We start from the raw sequence: 22,106 nt of genomic DNA, 5'->3' as shown, positions 1-22,106 counted from the left end.
TAGCCCAAAAGCATAAGCAGGTTCAAAAGCACCCCAAAATCAATCCCAAACTGGGCCTAACTCTCCTTGGAAATTTATTTGGAAAATGCAAATTCCCCCAAAACTCAAGACATTTCTATGGGTTCTCTGTCATGGTAAACTTCTCACCAATGCTCACAGAGTTAAAAGGAATCTCACCCATGATGATATTTGTCCTATATGCCGCAGCAATAGTGAGTCCCTTTCTCATCTGTTTAAAGATTGCCCTGCTGCTGTTAATGTGTGGAATTCTTTCACTTTCCCTCAGTCGGTTAGATTTACTTTTTCCATGAGTTAGGAAGGTTGGTTGCAGGCTAATCTTCTTTGCAAATCCAAATGTAATGCTGGGAATCTGTGGTGCTCTACCTTTGTTTTCATATGCTGGTTCATATGGAAATGGAGGAACAAGCATATATTTGCGGCTCACTTTCAAAAACCCAATTATCTTGGTACGATCATAATTGCTGCTATCTCTTAATGGAATACTGCTCAATTGCAAACTGACTTGAACAAATCTTATTGTCTTAACCTTCTGAATTGGATGAAACCTCCTCATGGAATCTACAAGCTAAATATTAATGGTAGTAGAAATGGGCTTTCTGGAAAAATTGGTGCAGGAGGGGTTCTTAGATGTTCTAATGGTTTATGGATTAAGGGTTTTCAGATTAACTTGGGCATAGGCGATGTCCTAGATGCTGAACCTTGGAGTCTTTATTATGGTCTTCAACAAGCTCTTAAATGCCACACTACGCATATTGAAGTTGAAACTGATTCTGCAATTCTGGTAAAGTTAATCTCTGAGACTGATGTTACTCTTCACCCCATGGGCTCTCTTATTTGCTGCTGCAAAAATCTGATCAGAAATTTTCAATGCTTCTCCATAAGGCATATTTACAGAGAATGTAACATGGTTGCTGCCTTGCTAAGCAGAGCATCAATCATGCTTATGGGATAATCGAGTTTGATAGCCCTCCTATCCATGCCTCACTTGCTTATCTTGATGATCTTGATGGAGTTACTTGGCAACGACGAATCTCTGTTAGGCCTGATAATAGGCCAAGATAGCTTGTTTCTTTAGTCTGTTTCGTTTTTCTGGGTCTTTTTGACCCCTTGCTTACCAAAAAAAAAAAAAAAAGAACAGAGCTCCAACCCGCAGTTGACCAGCGGCAGAGGGCGCTTGGGTTCACGTTTACAAGACCACTTAATTCCTCATTCTCACCCTCACGAGGTTCCCTTCTCTTTAACCTACAATTGTTGAGTCAATGTCTCCGCTATTTCTTGTATCAATTTTTCTGATTCCATCGAAAATTGAATTGCATCAAGTATTTTGATTGCAAATAGCAGATATCTAGAGTACGTACGTTAACAAATTTCAATATCTTATCCTTGGGAAGCCATTGACCTCAGCAACTGATTCTGAGATCAGGTCATAAAAAGAATGGAGAAGCAAGGACTGAGAGATCAAACCTTATGCTGCCTTGTTGGGAGCTCAAAGCAGCGGGATCCACATGCACCTCACCCACTTTACAATTACACCTCTCGGCGTGTGTTCTTGAGGTCAGTGGCCTTCGTTTTTTTTTACTGGGATTCATTTAATCTGAGAAATATTTTTTATTCTTGTAATTGGAATTGTTGCGCTGCTGTGCTAGCATATATGCAAATTTCTCAAATTCTAAGCTTGCTCCAATCTGAATTATATATGTAGAGAGAATGTTAAGCTATTGTGTTAAATGCCCTTCTTATCAAATAATTTCATTGACCTCATAGGAAATAATGTTCAAATGCAAATTAGAAACTCATTTGTTCAGACGGCATGCATGTTATATAGGGGTTAAGGTCAACTTGTCTTTTAGCTAAATACTTTTTAACTCTGGTTTTGATGTCATATTATGTTGTACTGGAAATCAAGTTGTGAGTTCTTAACTCTTTCCATTGCTTCCTGCAATGCACTTCTGTATTTCATCAAACACATTTGGTTTGGCTTTTCTTACTCCCCCTAATCCCATATTGTTCAAATTAGCGTTGCTACTTCATTTCCCTTGCTCCTTTCTCCAATAGTTACCTCAACTTCTATCATTTGAAGCTTCTGATGTTGGACTTTTATGGTGTTTCTGTGCACAACTACACCAGTGATAGGAGAAAAGTGAAACACACATATGGGGCAATTTAAAGGCCTAATAATTTAAGAAGCAAACCCAAAATTTCATCCTATTAATTTTGCACGTACTCATTTCTTAAAAGGCTTTACTGTTTCAGTAAACAGATAGAGTTTTGAATCAAAAAAATTCATTTTACATCTTTCTGTGTTTGGTTACTTTTGGGAGGCAACTCCTTTTTATTTTGAGGGAAACTTAAGCTGCAATTGCATGAGCTTTGATTCATTGCAGTAGGCAGTAGCCAAAACTCTTAGTTTGATTATTAACCTAACATGCATTGCCTTCCTAATAAAATATTGATTGGGGAAAGGCTTTATAAATAAGCAATGCCTATCACTGATTAACTATTAGATAAGGGAAGTCTTTATATATGTCTTGCGCTAATAGTCAGGGATGCTAGAAATATCAGATAATAAAGAATTTTGAGATGACAGACTAGGAACCAATCCCATCTATGAAAAACACTTCACAACTTAGACATGTGAATCACTCAGAAGCCTAGAATTTTGGAGTCCCGTTCCTAGAACGAAGGCCATCACCTACCCTCGTATATTACGAAAAGACAGAACTATAGTATTAGCTTCAATGGTTTCTTGGTTATCTGAACATCAATCTTTGATTCCTAATTGAATGACTGATTGGTCAAGCCTCTAGACCTTCTAGATTTGGCACTCTGGCCTATATTTTGTACAGGTACATCCTGAGAGTCCAAAACTAATAAACATGTGATCATCCATGTGGTAGTGTCCTTTGACATCATTAGTACCCAATTATCTAATGCATCAAGTAGGTCTTCTTGGAAAGTCAAAAGATTGGCATTTGAATGCATTCTGTTTTGCTTGTTTCACTTATGGTTAATAGTAACTTTTTTTTGTATGATCAGCTTATCTTCTACTATTTGCCTTTTTACATTTAACTTTCCATAAATAAGTTCCTTTGTACTGTAGTTTTCAATGCTATATGATCTGAAATTTCATCTGATGAATATTGTTTTCTTCTCTTTACACTATTGTAGTAAACATTGAACATTATTATTTGCCTTAAAAGATGGCGGACAACTATATGGTGTAATACTTTGTAATGAAAAGGGTTTACATCATTTGTTTAAATTGCTTTTGGGTTATGGAGTATATTGTCATGTTTGACGCAGCTTGCATTAAAAGAATTTTGATGGGCCATAGTAAAATTTTCATTTTCAACTGTCAATCTTCTGCTTGTATGTGCATGCGCTCTTCAGGTTTGAGTGCAGATGGCAGATATGCGGATTTGCTGTATCTAGTAAATTATGTTTTAACAAGAGTTTCACAAGTCATCCACATATAGAAGTTACTTTAGATATTATAATTAGTATTTTCATAAATATGTTGGTAATTAGATATCATAATTAGTATCTTCACAAATATCTTCGCAATTGTTGCTACTATTATATATATGATTTGAGCACCTATTGTGTGTATGAAATGAGTAAAAAGAACCTTGCTTTGTTATGAGATTTAGATCAATTACGATATTGTTTACAATGTATTTGAAATCATTTTTCATATAGTATTATATATGTGCAGCCTATCAGCGGTTTCGGCGTGGCTAAAGTTTTGGAATCTGGGGATGCAAAGTTAAGCAAGGCGACTTGGTTTGGGGAAAGACTGGCTGGGAAGAGTATAGTCTCATCACTTCCATTCAGTATTTGTTTTAGATTCCCACCACCGACTTGGTGGCACCGATATGCCCTCCCCTCTCCCTGCTGCCCCTATTATTTCAGTTGCTATTGCTGCTACTACCACTTTTTAATTCTTCTTCTGCAAAATTGCCTCTGCTTGAAACAAAAAGTTTGCATTATCTTTTTATGTCACTGATTGTATTGGCTTCTTCTTATTTATGCTGAATGGTGAGATTAGTGTCAAACCCTTATTTGTTTGAACAAAGATATTTTACATTTTGATTTCTATGATTGCGGCGTTTGTTAATTGTCACATTCTTTCCAAAACTGATGTTCCAAACTCCAATTGCTTTTCAAATTTAGTAGTGTGGTCTTGCAGTAAGAAATTTATTCAGCATCAAATAATCTCGATGACACTGGTAATGCAGTAACTTAACTGCCTTTTAGCATTGTTCTCTACTTAAATGAGTTGGAGTAATCCATCGTAATTAATTCAACCACTTTTGATCTTTCATTTTCAGTCCTGTAATGCACAATGTATGTCCTACAACACTCCTGCTTAATGCGCTCAGGGCTCATGACATGTGTTTGCTTAATGTAGGTATGCCTGGTATGACTGCATATGCTGGTTTTTATGAGATCTTCTCTCCTAAGAAAGGAGAGACGGTCTTCGTTTCAGCGGCATCAGGAGCGGTAGGTCAGCTAGTTGGCCAATTTGCCAAGTTAGCCAGGTGCTATGTTGTTGGAAGTGCTGGAAGCAAAGACAAGGTAGCAATTACTACTTAGTGATCAATATCATTATTGTCTTGGTCAGAATTCTGGGGATGCTACTCATATGTATGATTATTAGAAAATATGTGTTACCATTTGCTAAGTTCTGAATTAGTTGTGCTCAAGCAAAAATATTAGTCATCACCAGTATACATTATCCTCATGATAAAGTATATTGACTTGTTTTTTGAAGGTGTGTTTTGTTTTATTAACATGCTGCACTGACTGAAGTAGTTCCTGCGGTTATGCTGCAGAATTCTCATGCCATTTGGAATTTTAGCATGCACACTCTGTTTAATTCACATAAAACTGCATCCAGTGACATTGATCAATTCATTATGGGGATTGTACTATTTGAATTGACTTGTTTTGTTTCCTGTTGCCTTTTTAATATAATATGTCATTTTGCGTGTTAAGGTTGATTTGCTGAAGAACAAGTTTGGCTTTGACCAGAAAGTCCGTAAATGGATCACAAAAGAGGTGGACTAAAGCATGCACAAGTTTGGTTTATGGGAAATAAGTGAAGGTTCCACTCTTCAATACTTTCACAACAGAGTAATCGAATAGCGGATGCAGACGACAACTTGTAGTCCTCTCCAATTGCACTCTTCTTTTCTTATAATTGCATTTTCTACTTAAGAAATGCCTAGGAAAATTCTGATGAATTATTTGCTAAAATCATCTTGTTGAACCTCTGTTGTGTCTTTCCTTTCCATATTTCTGAGGTTATGATGAAAATAAGTTTTTCCATTTTCCTTTCCAATCAAAAACTTGCTTGCTTTGGATAAAGACAATGTCTGTGAGAAGTTTGTAGTGTTTTACTCCAACCCTGCATTTCTGAAGGTTTGGAATCTCAAGTTTGGTACTTGCATCATGTATGTCTGTGTGCAATTTTTTATGAAGGCTATAGAAAGGCACTTGACCTATGTATTGCAATGGTTGCTCAAATAGTCGAATCCTATTTCACTTGGTATCACCTATCACTCCCATCTATGATCTAATTCTTAAGGCCAATGCTCATATGGTGGGTTCAGGGTTAGGAGGATAGTCATCAGCCCCATTTTTACCCTCCAAAAGGTAAGAAAGTTATCAGCCCCATCTCGTGCCTTGTCTAGGAAGTTTACGTGATTAGTACGTGAAATCATATCTGGTGTGTCATTATGCTCTTTGTACTGTTGGTCACTGTTTCCCTGAATTAATTGTTCATTTAGTAAAGAATGAAATTGCAACGTCCTTTGTCCTTTTTAAGCAAGAAATATATAGTGGAGCAGATATTCTTATTAAAAAAAAAATGAAGCCAATAGTATTTTGAAGTTGTTATTTTTGTCATTGATCCTTTAATAAACACTGAGCAGACAATTCTGAGTTAATAAACTTTCGCAGCATGGATAATCAGCAAATTCTTCAAGGGTTCATATTCATATGTAGATAGGAATGCCTTTGCAGTGAAACCAAGACCAAATTCGCAATTTTTAAGTTCTAAACCTTCTATATCGTGTTGCTATTTGCTATGAGTAGAAGGCTCTTGCATGAACACCCAGCTTCTTAGCCGAGTGTTTTCTGTTTGAAGAAAATTCTTTAACCCTAATTTACACAGGAGAATGTGTTCCCATTTAAAAGTTAAAAGTGCTTTTTTTTTTTTGGCTCCTATCATCTTCCTTTGTTTATGCTAATCTTTGGTGGACTAATGTAGTTTCCTTAATGGTGTTGCAGGTAGAAATAACTAAAATGGAGTTGGCATTGGAAGAAGAATAAAGTGTTCATATGTTTCTATCTGTTGCAAAAATTTTATGCTTGTTGCTCTCAAGTTCTCTCCACACAAGTGGCCTATAGAAGCAAATACATGTGCATATGAATTTCTTGTTAGTTGCCACAAAAAGAAATAATGTATTGTTATTTCCTGTGTGTGCCAACTACAGGCACTGATCTACACCGAATGAATTATAAGTAAATATATGTGAGAATTTCATGCTTGTCAATAAAAATTTGTGGGAATGTTTTATTATGATTATTACAATAAGAGTAGTAGAGATACTACTATCTAACTTCTAAACAAACTTTCTCTTCATGCTTGCCATACACTTTGCTATCATCACATGGAACCTATCTTGTACATTGTCTACAAAATGGTAATATGCGTACCTCCACTTTCTCATAAGCACCAAGGGACCACAGACACCCCAAAATCCTGTAATGAACCCAAGTGCAACAGAAACATAAAACCATGGAATTTGATGCTCCTTGGTGTCTGCATCTTGGGTGCTCATATCAGGTGCATCAACACCCTTTGTTGTCTGACACTTATTTGGAAGTGAGGCACCACAAAGTTTCGGATTCCCCTCAAATGCAGAAGCATTGAAACTCTGGAGTTGAGTGCTTGATGGTATTGGTCCTCCGAGATTATTGTACGAGACATTGAAACTTGATAAGAAATTAAGACCTGTGAATGATGCCGGGATTTCTCCAGACAAATGGTTCATGGAGAGATCCAGTCTCTCCATATACTTTAGGTTAGATATCTGGTCTGGAATGTTGCCGGAGAAGTTGTTAGCACTAAGATCCAGCGCTTGGAGAAGCTGCAATTGGCCAATCTCAATAGGTATATTCCCACTAAGGCAATTGTGACTAAGGTATATAACTGGGTCAAAAAATATATAAGTTGGTGCATCAGCACTAGGTTGGTAGTAGACAGGCAGTTCAAGATAAAAACGACCTACTTGAGCTGCAGCTTGTCCAGATACTAACATAGGTAGTGTGCACAATTCCTTTGGAAATTCTCCAGAAAGTTGGTTGAAGCCCAGTAGTAGAGTTTGCAGCCTTGGAAGAGTCCCCAGCCAACTTGGAATTGAGCCTGTGATTCTGTTGCCACTCAGATCCAAGACCTGTAACATTTTCAGCTTCGATAGCCATGAGGGAATTATACCACTAAGATTACATAAACTCAAATCTAAATGTCGAAGATTTTGAAATCCATTAAAATCCACCATTTCAACACCGTTCGGCATTTCCTCACCTAAAAAACTAGATCCCAAGGAAAGGAATACGAGACGTTTGCAACCCATCAGTATGTTCATTGCCTCTGTCACATTGGTCAAACCTTTGTTCGAACCAAGTGCGAGGAAGGACAGGGATTTCAATGAAAGAATTTCAGGCTGTATTTGAACCTCTAGATTATTGTGATTCACTTGAATTGCTTTCAAGAACTTGCACGAGTAGATGCTTCTCAGCAAGATACCAGAGAAGTTATTTTTCCGCAAGCCAAGTTTACTAAGTTGGCTAAGTTTGGAAAAATTAAGCATGGAGATATCACCTCCCAAGTTGTTGCTTCCCATACGTAGTTCAACGAGGTTTGTGCAATTCATCAGAGATAGGGGCAATGAACCTTCCAGATAGTTGAAATCAAGGAGTATATATTTCAACTTGGAGAGCTTCCCAAGATGGAGAGGGAGCACACCACTCAATTGGTTATAGGAGAGGTCAAGGTTTGTAAGGTTGGTGAGGTTGGAAATTTTATCACTTACTACTCCATACAATGAATTTTGAGGTAGTGAAATCTCTTCAAGTGTGGTAGAATTAAACATATCTTCTGGAAGCGATCCTGACAGGTAATTGTTACCAGCACGGAAGACCTGCAGTTTGGAACACTTCCCTAGTCCAGAAGATATACTACCATTGAAATTATTGAAGGAAAAATCAAGGTGTCGTAACGAGGAGGAAGAAGGACGACAAATAGAGGATGGGATAGGACCTGAAAAGGTGTTGTTACTGACATTGAAACTAGTCAAATTCCAAGCTTGTTGGAAAAAAGAAGATGAAACCGCACCATGTAAACGATTGCTGGAAAGATCCACCATCTGAATATGACTGGATGGTAGAGAAGATGGTAGCACTCCAAAAAGAAGGTTATAGCTCAAATCTAGGATTTCGAGATCATTCAAGGACAAGAAGAATTCAGTTTGATCTAGAGAACCAGAGAGTGAATTGTGGGAGAGATTCAAGTGAGTGAGATGTGTGAGATTTGCAAGTGATGATGAGGGGAAAATACCTCCTTTTAGTTTGAGCCCTTTGGAGGGTAACTGCAAATGGGTGACCCAACCATCTCGATTACAAGTAATGCCTTCCCAATTGCAACAATCAGCGGAAGTCCAATTCAACTGAGGAGAAGACAAAGTGAGAGCTAAGAACAGCAGAGAGTTGCGTTCGCTTTGGTTGCAAGCATGAATGTTTTCAAATATGATATTGGAAGAGAATATCAAGAGTAAGAAGAAAAGGATTACATTTGCCATTTGGTGATAAATCTGCACTAGCAAGTTTGTTTGTTGTTTAGATCAGATTTCACTCACGTTTGTAATTATATTGAACTAAAATGAGGTCGATCAGCATTGCCAAATTAATTGATGATCACTTCAGTTACTAGAAAAATAGTAACCCAGTCTGACCGGCACTAAGAAAGATAAGTATCATTTTGATATAGCTAGACAAATTATTGAATATATTTTGTTATGGAATCTATCTCTAAGAAGATACTTTGTCAATTATTATTATACAATATATTATAGCTGGGTTGGCACGGTATATTGTTTATGAATAAATAGTATGTCACTGCTCATCTTGGTCAGAAATGGAGCGACGGTTTTGCCCTCACTACTTGCCTCAACTACGATTTTGCCATTGTTTTACGATAAGACGCTGGAGGCTTCGAGAGACAGTGATAGAGAGAGAGAGAGAGAGAGAGAGAGAGAGACGGTGATCGAGATAGAAACAATCGAGGGTTGGGTTTGTTTTGGAAGATGTTCCGTTGCACCAAGACTTGGAACCCACCGCTTCCTCTTCTCTTAGTTTGAGAAGAGAAGAGGACTTGGCTACATTGGTAACCAAACCTCAATTTGGAGACACTGCTTACCAAGAAAGGTAATCCTTCGAATTCTTGCTCTGCACACTTTTGAAGTATCAATAAAGTAATTCACTTCCTGCTTCTTCAATTTCTGCATTTGGCATAAACTATGCTCCTCGTTTTTAGCTGAAATCTTTTTTATTTATGAAATTTGATAAATATTTTGGTTGATCTATTATTCTGGAATCTAATCTCACTTTCCTCGAATGTTCTTCGTCTTCCCAGTTTCTGGGTTTACTTCCTATACAATAATATCTTAATTTAAAGCAAGATCTGAAAAGACCCAAGATTTTAATGTTTATATTTCACCCAAAGCCAGCACAAACCAGCAAGCTTAACCAATATTTAGTCAGCAACTTATTTTGCTCCTGCAGATGGGATCTGACAAATGGAACCCATTGTCCTTACCAAATTCACGGCAATATCAAAATACCAGCAAAAACAATATTGATCTTAGTCAGCAACTTATCTAAACTCAAAAAATTTAAGTTGACGAGGATCTATACAATATTGCTGCGTTGCATTAAGCCAAAATACAGTGTCAAATGTGATGTGTTCTTCTTTCATTTCTCAAAATACTCACAATGTCAAATGTGATCGATTCTTCTCTAATGTGCTTCAATATTGCTGTGTTGCACAGGAGACGTGATGATTTAGGTAAGACAAATTCTCATGAAACTTGCAGTTTATAATGCAGAAGCAGGGGAGGATTCTGATATTATACTTTCTGTTTTGATTCTGTTAATAAAACGTGTGGGATGGCTTTTGATTGGTGTATTGATCACAACTGTGTTCAGAATGTTGATGAGGAAATACACACGTAACTGTTGATGGCGAAGCTTCTATCCCAAAATTCCATTTTTGCAATATGTAAATATACAAATCTACTTAAATACCAGCTTTTGTAATATGTAAAGTTCTGACGTTCACCAATAACCGTTTCTTAGATTATGGTTCTGATTGTTATACATACAAGAAATTGAGGAAGAAAAAAAAATTGCAATCGCGCAGGGCGTATATCCAGTGGAATCTATATCTAAGTATTGTGACAGAGACCTTTCTTTTTCTGATTTTGTTTTAATTTCATATGGCAGCTTTTCTTCCTTTGCTCATATAGATATACTGGTCAGAGTACATAGCCTTAAAATTGAAAAAAGAAGAAGAAGGTATAATTATTATAAGAACGAACTGTGCCTTGATCAGCCTAGTTCTACTGACCACATGCATAAGTTCCCAGAAGGATCAGCAAGTCCATAACCCAGTCCAAACGGCTTTAAGACATACCGGTTTCATTTTCATATAGACGAATTATGGAAGATATTTGGCCCATATTTTGTCAAGGAATCTATAGCCAAGTTTTGTGACCATGTGGAAGCAAGATCGACAATGTCAATGTGACCCTCACAAAAAATGATATGTACATATTGTAAACATGTAAAAGACAGCCATACTCTAAGAATATATTTCTTTTGCATTCTTTTACTTGAGATTTATTTTTTTATTTAAGGGATTGTACATATTTGAGATATTTTATTTAATATCATCTTATTATCTGAACTAATCTAATAAATTATAAATATCAAAGAAATCAGCTAAATCGGTAGCAAACCACTTAAAAATAAAAATAAAGTAACGAGAGTTTAGCTAGACTTAAATTCAATTTGAATTTGGATGGGGTCTTATTTAGCTAGACTTCAAACTTTCAAAGTCTCTTTCTATATATCATTTGGATATTGGATGATCAAGAAAGAACCAAATTTTGATTTTAGTGAAATATAATTGACTGAAAAAAAAAATCTTTTATTACATCATATATGCTCTCTATTGGAAATTTCCCCCCAAACAAGAACTTCCCACCAACAATGAAACAATTTTCTTCCCATCTTTACCCTTCCCTACTCATCTAAATTACTTCGCTTCTGTTCCCCTGTTCTTCCCCAAAGTCAATTCCCACCTACTCCTATAGCTCATCATCAATGGCCTCATCCATCACCCAAATCTCTCTCTTCCTTCTACTCCTAACCCTCTTCTCAGAAACCCAATTATCTCAATCCCTCAGAGACCTCAAACCCAACCCCAACCGTCCATCCACCTCGCTCCAATCAATCACAGACGTCCATGACCTCCTCCCCAAGTACGGCCTCCCAAGGGGTCTGTTACCCGACAACGTAAGATCCTACACTCTCTCCGACGATGGAACCTTCGAGATCTATCTCGAAAACCCGTGTTATGTTCACTTTGATCAGTTGGTGTACTACAGCAAGAACATCAAAGGGAAGCTGAGTTTCGGCTCTGTTTCCGATGTGTCGGGGATTCAAGCCAAGAAGCTATTTATTTGGGTTTCCGTGACGGGGATGCATATGGAACAAGGGTCTGATTCAGTTGAGTTTTACGTTGGGGCTCTGTCCGAGAAATTGCCTGCTAAACAGTTCGAGGATATTCCTGTATGTAAGAGCAAGGCTTGCCGAGGAGGAGCTAGTGTTGAGTCAATGTGAGGTAAATTTGGATTTTTACTTCGAAAGAAAAATAATGACTTTGCTGTTTTAGTGTGAATTATATGGGAAAGACTGGATTTTGTGTTTCTGAGATTTCTAATTTACTTTGAAGAGTTGGGCAAAATAAGCAAAGAAATCACAGGCAACATTTACTTCTCCTTCAAGTTAAAGACTGAGTTTCTTTTTGTAGAAAATTTGTTATTTGTACATTAAGAATGAGCTTGGATTTTAATTATGTCCATATTCTGTTAGTCAAGAACTTTGAAAGTTTGAAAAATTCTGGTTTCTGAGTGATTGAACTTGAATGTGGAAAATGTTTATGCCATTTGTGTTGATAACCAAATCAAAGTATCAAACAAAGGAAAAGGAAGATAATGTTTTCGAATTTTTTTTTAGGTTATTTAGAGCAACAATTGCAGGACCAAGAGATTCTTGTAGTCATTTTAAATTTTTAATAGGAGAATTCTGATGAATTATTTGCTAAAATCATCTTGTTGAACCTATGTTATGTCTTTCCTTTCCATATTTCTGAGGTTATGATGAAAAGAAGTTTTTCCATTTTCCTTTCCAATCAAAAACTTGCTTGCTTTTATAAAGACAATGTCTGTGAGAAGTTTAAAGGTGTGTTGCTCCAATCCTGCATTTCTGAAGGTTTGGAATCTCAAGTTTCGTAATTGCATCATGTATGTCTGTGTGCAATTTTTTATGAAGGCCATAGAAAGGCACTTGACCTATGTATTGCAATGGTTGCTCAAATAGTCACATCCTATTTCACTTGGTATCACACTATCACTCCCATCTATGATCTAAATCTTAAGGCCAATGCTCATATGGTGGGTTCAGGGTTAGGAGGATAGTTATCAGCCCCATTTTTACCCTCCAAAAGGTAAGAAAGTTATCGGCTCCATCTCGTGCCCTGTCTAGGAAGTTTAGGTGATTAGTGAAATCATATCTGGTGTGTCATTATGCTCTTGGTTACTATTGGTCATTGTTTCCCTGAATTAATGTTCATTTAGTAAAGAATGAAATTGCAACGTCCTTTGTCCTTTTTAAGCAAGATATAGTGGAGCAGATATTCTTATTAAAAAAAAAAAAAATGAAGCCAATACTTTTTTGAAATTATTATTTTTGTCATTGATCCTTTAATAAACACTGAGCAGACAATTCTGAGTTAATAAACTTTGGCAGCATGCATAATCAGCAAATTCTTCAAGGGTTCATATTCATATGTAGATAGGAATGCCTTTGAAGTGAAACCAATACCAAATTTGCAATTTTTCAGCTCTAAACCTTCTATATCGTGTTGCTATTTGCTGTGAGTAGAAGGCTCTTGCATGAACACCCAGCTTCTTAGCCGAGTGTTTTCTGTTTGAAGAAAATTATTTAACCCAAATTTACACTGGAGAATATGTTCCCATTTAAAAGTTAAAAGTGCTTTTTTTTTTTTTGGCTCCTATCATCTTCCTTTGTGTGATTAGGCTTGAATGAATTATGCTAATCTTTGGTGGACTAATGTAGTTTCCTTAATGGTGTTGCAGGTAGAAAGAACTAAATGGAGTTGGCATTGGAAGAAGAATAAAGTGTGCATGTGTTTCTATCTGTTGCAAGAATTTTATGCTTGTTGCTCTCAAGTTCTCTCCACACAGGTGGCCTACAGAAGCAAATGTATGTGCATATGAATTTCTTGTTAGTTGCCACAAAAAGAAATAATGTATTGTTATTTCCTCTGTGTGCCAACTACAGGCACTGATCTACACTGTATGAATTCTATGTAAATATATGTGAAAATTTCACGCTTGTCAATGAAAATTTGTGGGAATGTTTTATTATGATTATTACAATAAGAGTAGTAGAGTACTGTGTCTACCATCTAACATCTAAACAAACTTTCTCCTCATCCTTGCCATACACTTTGCTATCATCACATGGACCCTGTCTTCTACATTGTCTAGGAAATGGTAATATGCATACCTCCACTTTCTCATAAGCACCAAGGGACCACAGACTCCCCAAAATCCTATAATGAACCCAAGTGCAAAAGAAACATAAAACCATGGAATTTGATGCTCCTCGATGTCTGCATCTTGGGTGCTCATATCATATCAGGTGCATCAGCACCCTCTGTTGTCTGACACTTATTTGGAAGTGGGGCACCACAAAGTTGATTCCCCTCAAATGCAGAAGCATTGAAACTTTGGAGTTGAGTGCTTGATGGTATTGGTCCTCCAAGATTATTGTACGAGACATTGAATGTTGATAAGAAATTAAGACCTGTGAATGACGCCGGGATTTTTCCAGACAAATTGTTCATGGAGAGATCCAGTACCTCAATATACTTCAGGTTAGAAATCTGGTCTGGAATGTTGCCGGAGAAGTTGTTAGCACTAAGATCTAGTTGGTGGAGAAGCTGCATTTGGCCAATCTCTATAGGTATATTCCCACTAAGGCAATTGTGACCTAGGTGTATAAATGGGATATAAAATAAATAATTGTACTGTAAAAGTTTTGCATGAGCACTAGGACTGTAGTAAATAGGCAGTTCAAGATAAATACGACCTACTTGAGCTGCAGTTTGTCCAGATACTAACATAGGTAGTGTGCACAATTCCTTTGGAAATTCTCCAGAAAGTTGGTTGAATTCCATCATTAAAGTTTGCAGCCTTGGAAGAGTCCCCAGCCAACTTGGAATTGAGCCAGTGATTCTGTTGTTATTCAGATCCAAGATCAGTAACTTTTTCAGCTTCGATAGCCATGAAGGAATTATACCACTAAGGTTACATGAATTCAAATCCAAAAGTAGAAGATTTTGAAATCCATTAAAATCCGCCATTTCAACACTGTTTGGCATTTCCTCACCTAAAAAACTGGATTGTAATGATAGGACTGCAAGGCGTTTGCAACCCATCAGTATCCTCATTGCCTCTTTGATATTTGTCAAGCGTTTGTTCATACCAAGTGAGAGGAAGGACAGGGATTTCAATGAAAGAATTTCAGGCTCTATTTGAACCTCTAGATTATTGTAGGCCACTCGAATTGCTTTCAAGAACTTGCACGAGTAGAGGCTTCTCGGCAAGATACCAAAGAAGTTATTTTGTCGCAAGTCGAGTTTACTAAGTTGGTTAAGTTTGGAAAAATTGAGCATGGAGATATCACCTCCCAAGTTGTTGGCTCCCATACGTAGTTCAACAAGGTTTGTGCAATTCATCAGAGATAGGGGGAATGAACCTTCCAGATGGTTGAAATCAAGGAGAATGTGTTTCAACTTGGAGAGCTTCCCAAGATGGAGAGGGAGCACACCACTCAATTGGTTATAGGAGAGGTCAAGGGTTGTAAGGTTGGTGAGGTTGGAAATTCTATCACTCACTGCTCCATACAATGAATTCCGAAGTAGTGAAATCTCTTCAAGTGTGGTAGAATTAAAGATATCTTCTGGAAGTGATCCTGACAGGTAATTGTAACCAGCACGGAAGACCTGCAGTTTGGAACACTTCCCCAATCCAGAAGATATACTACCATTGAACTTATTGAAGGAAAAATCAAGGTGTCGTAACGAGGAAGAAGAAGGATGACAAATGGAGGATGGGATAGGACCGGAAAAGGTGTTGTTACTGACATTGAAACTAGTCAAATTCCAAGCTTGTTGGAAAAAAGAAGATGAAACTACACCATGTAACCTATTGCTGGAAAGATCCACCATCCGAATATGACTGGATGGTAGAGAAGATGGTAACACTCCAAAGAGAAGGTTATAGCTCAAATCTAGGATTTCGAGATCATTCATGGACAAGAAGAATTCAGTTTGATCTAGAGAACCATAAAGTGAATTGTGGGAGAGATTCAAGTGGGTGAGATGTGTGAGATTTCCGAGTGATGATGATAGAAAAGTACCTTCTTTGAGTTTAAGTCCTTTGGAAGGTAACTGCAAATGGGTGATCCAAGCACCCTGATTACATGTGATGCCCTCCCAATTGCAACAATCAGCGGAAGTCCAATTCAACTGAGGAGAAGACAAAGTGAGAGAGAAGGACAGCAGAGAGCTGCGTTCGCTTTGGTTGCAAGCATGAATGTTTTCAAATGTGATATTGGAAGAGAATATCAAGAGTAAGAAGAAAAGGAATGCATTAGCCATTTGGTGATAAAGCTGAACTAGCAAGTTTGTTCGTTGTTTAGATCAGATTTCACTCACATTTGTATTTATATTGAACTAAAATGAGGTCAATCAGCATTGCCAAATTAATTAATGATCACCTAAGTTACTAGAAAAATAGTAACCCAGTCTGACCGGCACTAAGAAAGCTAAGTATCATTTTGATATAGCTAGACAAATTATTGAATATATTTTGTCATGGAATCTATCTAAGAAGCTATTTTGTCATTATTATACAATATATAAAGCTGGGTCGGCACTGTATACTGTTCATGAATAGTACATCACTGTTCATCTTGGCCAGAAAATGGAGCGACGGTTTTGCCCTTACTACTTGCCTCAACTACGATTTTGCCATTGTTTTACGATAAGACGCTGGAGGCTTCGAGAGACAGTGATAGAGAGAGAGAGACGGTGATCGAGATAGACACAGCAACTCTGAGAGCGAAGAAACAATCGAGGGTTAGTTTGCACCAAGACTTGGAACCCACCGCTTCCTCTTCTCTTCGTTTGAGTTTCTCCCGCATCATTCAACAGCAAAACCTCTCAAATCTTTCTCCAGCCATCGATGTCAACCCCCGAAAGATTATGTTCGGGCTGTTCAATCTATTAAGGTGAGTACGTCTTTGACTTGCTACCATTGTATATAACATTAGATTTATGGTTATAATTTTGATAGTTTTATACATGTGGGAAAGTTCGATTCACGATATGGATTAATTGTATAATTCACCCCCACTCCAACCCATTAGATTTATGTCTTTGACAGTGTTGTGTTGCTATCTAAAACTGCTGTTAGGCTGGTGTATTTGTATGTGAACAACATATAAGTAGTAGCTACTGTCAATCTGTAGTTTAAATAAAACAAAATTGGTTCAGAAAAAAAGAATTGCAAAATAGTGCAGATGATAACCATTTCATTTAACTGAAGTAGGACTTGGCTACATTGGTAACCAAACCTCAATTTGGAGACACTGCTTACCAAGAAAGGTAATCCTTCGAATTCTTGCTCTGCACACTTTTGAAGTATTGTTTGCGTTCTCTATCAGTAAAGTAATTCACTTCCTGCTTCTTCAATTTCTGCATTTGGCATAAACTATGCTCCTCTTTTTCAGCTGAAATCTTTTATATCTATGAAATTTGATGAATTTTTTGGTTGATCTATTATTCTGGAATCTAATCTCACTTTCCTCGAATGTTCTTCGTCTTCCCAGTTTCTGGGTTTACTTCCTATACAATAATATCTTAATTTAAGGCAAGATCTGGAAAGACCCAAGATTTTACGAGAAAAAGATAAGTGAGTGTGAAAATGGAGTACAGGAAGCTCAAAGATCAGGTATTTTCTTTTTCTTTATAACATCATCGAATTTCTTCAATAAACCTAAAATTGTGGAACTTTTGATTCCATTCTGATCAAACTGTAGGATGAAAATGGAAATTCAGCTGCCGACGACATGAAAAATTTACGGGGAACTCCGCTTTCTATTGGTAACTTTGATTTGTTCTCTTATTTTGTTACTTAGAAATCTCAATCTAATGAGTTGAAATCTGAACAATGTAGCACCAACTATGGGAGAGGGGCCAATAGACCGAAAATGGAAGCACAAGTATGATTGAAGTAGAGGAGCTTCAGCCATATTCACATGGATATACGGAGCTAAACTTTTTCTGAAGGATGAGGGAACAATGATGACCCACATTGACACCATATTCAAGTATGCTTCCTCTCTCATATCTGCACACTAAAGTTTACATCTTTGATGATAGGCATGCTCATTATGAAAGCACCCACAATTAAATGATTTGTCTGACAAAAAAAAAATGATATGGTTATCTCAATTGTCTGTTATTTGATCATTTTTGTTAGGATTAAGATCCTGTTTATTAAGTTTAATTGTCTTCCTGCAAACCAAGTATTGTTCTCTTTCTCGAAATGGACCATTCTTTCATTTGTCACAATCTTGACCATTCTGTAAACTAACTAACCGAGATACTCACAATGTCAAATGTGATGGATTCTTCACTAATGTGCTTCAATATAATGTGTTTCAATATTGATGTGTTGCATTATATGAAATCTTCTCTAATGTGCTTATTTCTTTGATTTTAATGTTTATATTTCACCCAAAACCAGCACAAACCAGCAAGCTGAAACAATATTTAGTCAGCAACTTATTTTGCTCCTGCAGATGGGATCTGACAAATAGAACCCATTGTCCTTACCAAATTCACGGCAATATCAAAATACCAGCAAGCTTAAACAATATTGATTTTAGTCAGCAACTTATCTAAACTCAAAAAATTTAAGTTGATGAGGATCTATACAATATTGCTGTGTTGCATTAAGCCGAAATACAGTGTCAAATGTGATGCGTTCTTCTTTCATTTCTCAAAATACTCACAATGTCAAATGTGATCGATTCTTCTCTAATGTGCTTCAATATTGCTGTGTTGCACAGTGGTCTTATTGACATCTTTTTTTTTTTCTTTTTTTTTTCCACAGATTGGGGTTAACATGAAGTCTGTTTATCTTTTAATGTAACATTAAATCTTTATTTATTGGGTTTAACCTAGCTGTGAAAATAACATTTGGCTTTTTTCCTACTGCTGAACTTGTAATATATAAGACCTCTGCTTAATTAAGATGGCAGAAAAGAATGCAGCGGAGGATTTTAATCGAGGAAGCTGAGAATAAGCAGGACGACGACATGTGGACATCAGTGAATAATCAAAGAAATAAGCTTTTCCAGAGATGGATGTCCAAGTAAGCCAGACTATACCACAGCTCATCGAAAATGCTTAGAGATAGAATTTGTACAGATGTAATGGTTCCTTGCTCATTAGATTGAAATTATGTGCGATATTATTTGTGTGTTTTCTAGGACGTACTCAGAGAACCCTGGAACGCTGGAATTGCTCCAGGGTTTTTCAATCCCAAACCTAAATTCAATAAATTTGATCATACATTTGAATTGTGAAATGTGAAGCATCTAAAGAGTTCACTGTAATCAATGGTTTAACATAATTTGTATCGTTTAACATTAATGCTAATATGTTTATATGTTTTCTGTAGGGATGCTATTGATTTATTTTGATTGAGGTGAGAGGGAATCTAGAAGACAATTATCTCAGTTCCTGATAGTGCTCATGGCCTCTGTAGGTGTGGCTCCTTCATCTGGATTAGGAGACGGCAGTGGAAATACGGTTGCCCAGTGAGATGAATAACATGAAAATTAGGGATGACGTACAAGATAAACAATACCCACTTATTATTGGCTCAATCTTTGATCCTGCTGTGGACTTTTCAAAAGGAGTATTCTTCTTTTCTTATCAGTTATGACTTATGGAGTTGGTCTCTGGTCTTGGTGGCTGAAATTTTTTTTGTTACAATGTAGGCATTGACGTAATGATGTGTTGACCTGCTGTTCAAATTCTTTGTTACAACTTCAGCAATTAAGCTGTTTTTTAATTCTAGGAGTTGACCTGGCTTATATGCTCATTGGTATTGAAAAGAGACACCTACCTGAAGCATAGCCGGAAGCAAAATTGAGCTGTGAAAATCTTAATCAAAGATTATGTAGTGAACCTTGAACGGCAGGAGACGTGATGATTTAGGTGAGACACATTCTCATGAAACTTGCAGTTTATAATGCAGAAGCAGGGGAGGATTCTGATATTATACTTTCTGTTTTGATTCTGTTAATAAAACGTGTGGGATGGCTTTTGATTGGTGTATTGATCACAACTGTGTTCAGAATGTTGATGAGGAAATACTGTAGTCATGGGAGATTCTTCTGCAGCATTTATACACACGTAACTGTTGATGGCAAAGCTTCTATCCCAAAATTCCATTTTTGCAATATGTAAATATACAAATCTACTTAAATACCAGCTTTTGTAATATGTAAAGTTATGACATTCACCAATAAACGTTTCTTAGTTTATGGTTCTGATTGTTATACATACAAGAAATTGAGGAAGAAAAGAAAAAGTGCAAACCTGCAGCATCACGCAGGGCGTATATCTAGTGGAATATATATCCAAGTACTGTGACAGAGACCTTTCTTTTTCTGATTTTGTTTTAATTTCATATGGCAGCTTGTCTTCCTTTGCTCATATAACTATCTACTGGTCAGAGTGCATAGCCTTAAAATTGAAAAATAAAAAATAAATAAAAGGTATAATTATTATAAGAACGAACTGTGCCATGATAAAAATAAATAAAAAAACTGTGCCATGATCAGCCTAGTTCTACTGACCACATGCATAAGTTCCCAGAAGGATCAGCAAGTCCATAACCCAGTCCAAACGGCATTAAGACATACCGGTATCATTTTCATATAGACAAATTATGGAAGATATTTGGCCCATATTTTGTCATGGAATCTATAGCCAAGTTTTGTGACCATGTGGAAGCAAGATCGACAATGTCAATGTGACTCTCACAAAAAGTGATACGTACATATTGTAGACATGTAAAACAGTAAAAGACAGCCATACTCTAAAAATATATCTCTTTTACATTTTTTTACTCGAGATTTATTTTTTTATTTAAGGGATTGTACATATTTGAGATATTTTATTTAATACCTGAACTAACCTGATAAATTATAATATCAAAGAAATCAGCTAAATCGGTAGCCAACCACTTAAAAATAAAAATAAAGTGACAAGGGTTTAACTAGACTTAAATTCAATTTGAATTTGGATGGGGTCTTATTTAGCTAGACTTCAAACTTTCAAATTGGCTCAATGCAAATTATTCAGATCTCTTTCTATGTATCATTTGGATAATGGATGACCAAGAAAGAACCAAATTTTGATTTCAGTGAAATATAATTGACTGAAAAAAAAAAGAATCTTTTATTACAACATATATGCTCTCTATTGGAAATTTCCCTCCTACAAGAAGTACCTACCAACAATGAAACAATTTTCTTCCCATCTTTACCCTTCCCTACTCATCTAAATTACTTCGCTTCTGTTCCCCTGTGCTTCCCAAAGTCAATTCCCTATAGCTCATCATCAATGGCCTCATCCATAACCCAAATCTCTCTCTTCCTTCTACTCCTAACCCTCTTCTCAGAAACCCAATTATCTCAATCCCTCAGAGACCTCAAACCCAACCCCAACCGTCCATCCACCTCGCTCCAATCAATCACAGACGTCCATGACCTCCTCCCCAAGTACGGCCTCCCAAGGGGTCTGTTACCCGACAACGTAAGATCCTACACTCTCTCTGACGATGGAACCTTCGAGATCCATCTCGAAAACCCATGTTATGTTCACTTTGATCAGTTGGTGTACTACGACAAGAACATTTGAGGGAAGCTGAGTTTCGGCTCTGTTTCCGATGTGTCGGGGATTCAAGCCAAGAAGCTATTTATTTGGGTTTCCGTGACGGGGATGCATATGGAACAAGGGTCTGATTCAGTTGAGTTTTACGTTGGGGCTCTGTCAGAGAAATTGCCTGCTAAACAGTTCGAGGATATTCCTGTATGTAAGAGCAAGGCTTGCCGAGGAGGAGCTAGTGTTGAGTCAATGTGAGGTAAATTTGGATTTTTTACTTCGAAAGAAAAATAATGCCTCTGCTGTTTTAGTGTGAATTATATGGGAAAGACTGGATTTTGTGTTTCTGAGATTTCTAATTTTACTTTGAAGAGTTGGGCAAAATAAGCAAAGAAACCACAGCCAACATTTACTTCTCCTTCGAGTTAAAGACTGAGTTTCTTTTTGTAGAAAATTTGTTATTTGTACATTAAGAATGAGCTTGCGTTTTTCTGTTAGTTAAGAACTTTGAAAGTTTGAAAAATTCTGGTTTTCTCAGTGATTGAACTTGAATGTGGGAAATGTTTATGCCATTTGTGTTGATAACCAAATCAAAGTATCAAACAAAGGAAAAGGAAGATAATGTTTTTGAATTTTTTTTTAGGTTATTTAGAGCAACAATTGCAGGACCAAGAGATTC

The 22,106-nt window shown here is 36.8% G+C and overlaps 2 protein-coding genes, 3 long non-coding RNA genes and 1 pseudogene across 16 annotated transcripts in view; 4 read left to right on the top strand and 2 right to left on the bottom strand.

The window, feature by feature from the left end:
* LOC133733383 (uncharacterized) overlaps nucleotides 1-22,106 on the top strand; it is a 59,544-nt gene that overhangs the window by 19,036 nt on the left and 18,402 nt on the right. The window lies entirely within an intron of this gene.
* Nucleotides 852-6,613, top strand: LOC133731487 (2-alkenal reductase (NADP(+)-dependent)-like). Of its 3 annotated transcripts, none has more exons than XR_009856685.1 (6): nucleotides 852-1,246; nucleotides 1,445-1,575; nucleotides 3,737-3,830; nucleotides 4,433-4,599; nucleotides 5,020-5,188; nucleotides 6,316-6,613. XR_009856685.1 is itself a non-coding variant. In XM_062158849.1 (5 exons), exons 2-5 carry the CDS (start codon nucleotides 1,489-1,491, stop codon nucleotides 5,089-5,091), a joined length of 420 nt encoding a protein of 139 aa, XP_062014833.1. In that variant the 5' UTR covers nucleotides 853-1,246; nucleotides 1,445-1,488; the 3' UTR covers nucleotides 5,092-6,613. The 3 variants fall into 3 exon arrangements, 1 of the variants encoding a protein (XP_062014833.1); XR_009856684.1 differs by having other exon boundaries at nucleotides 853-1,246; nucleotides 5,020-5,679; XM_062158849.1 differs by having other exon boundaries at nucleotides 853-1,246; nucleotides 5,020-6,613.
* On the bottom strand, nucleotides 6,437-8,907 carry LOC133731486 (receptor-like protein 2). The gene has a single exon (XM_062158848.1). The coding sequence runs from the start codon at nucleotides 8,886-8,888 to the stop codon at nucleotides 6,651-6,653; it is 2,238 nt and encodes a 745-aa protein (XP_062014832.1). The 5' UTR covers nucleotides 8,889-8,907; the 3' UTR covers nucleotides 6,437-6,650.
* On the top strand, nucleotides 9,177-10,547 carry LOC133732901 (uncharacterized). The gene is made up of 2 exons (XR_009857379.1): nucleotides 9,177-9,513; nucleotides 10,137-10,547. It is a non-coding gene; the product is annotated as an uncharacterized LOC133732901 (long non-coding RNA).
* LOC133731485 (receptor-like protein 2) lies at nucleotides 11,999-16,167 on the bottom strand (annotated as a pseudogene).
* LOC133731933 (uncharacterized) lies at nucleotides 16,523-20,082 on the top strand. 10 transcript variants are annotated; one of them, XR_009856862.1, is made up of 8 exons: nucleotides 16,523-16,752; nucleotides 17,070-17,128; nucleotides 17,353-17,474; nucleotides 17,563-17,626; nucleotides 17,700-17,853; nucleotides 18,642-18,902; nucleotides 19,212-19,753; nucleotides 19,894-20,082. It is a non-coding gene; the product is annotated as an uncharacterized LOC133731933 (long non-coding RNA). The 10 variants fall into 10 exon arrangements; XR_009856860.1 differs by having other exon boundaries at nucleotides 16,524-16,752; nucleotides 17,073-17,128; XR_009856861.1 differs by lacking the exon at nucleotides 16,523-16,752 and adding an exon at nucleotides 16,760-16,949 and having other exon boundaries at nucleotides 17,073-17,128.

Source organism: Rosa rugosa, chromosome 2, assembly GCF_958449725.1.
Source record: "Rosa rugosa chromosome 2, drRosRugo1.1, whole genome shotgun sequence".
In the NCBI taxonomy this organism is placed as follows: Eukaryota; Viridiplantae; Streptophyta; class Magnoliopsida; order Rosales; family Rosaceae; genus Rosa; species Rosa rugosa.
Note: the sequence above shows the minus strand (reverse complement) of the source record. Positions and strands in the feature narration are given on the sequence as shown.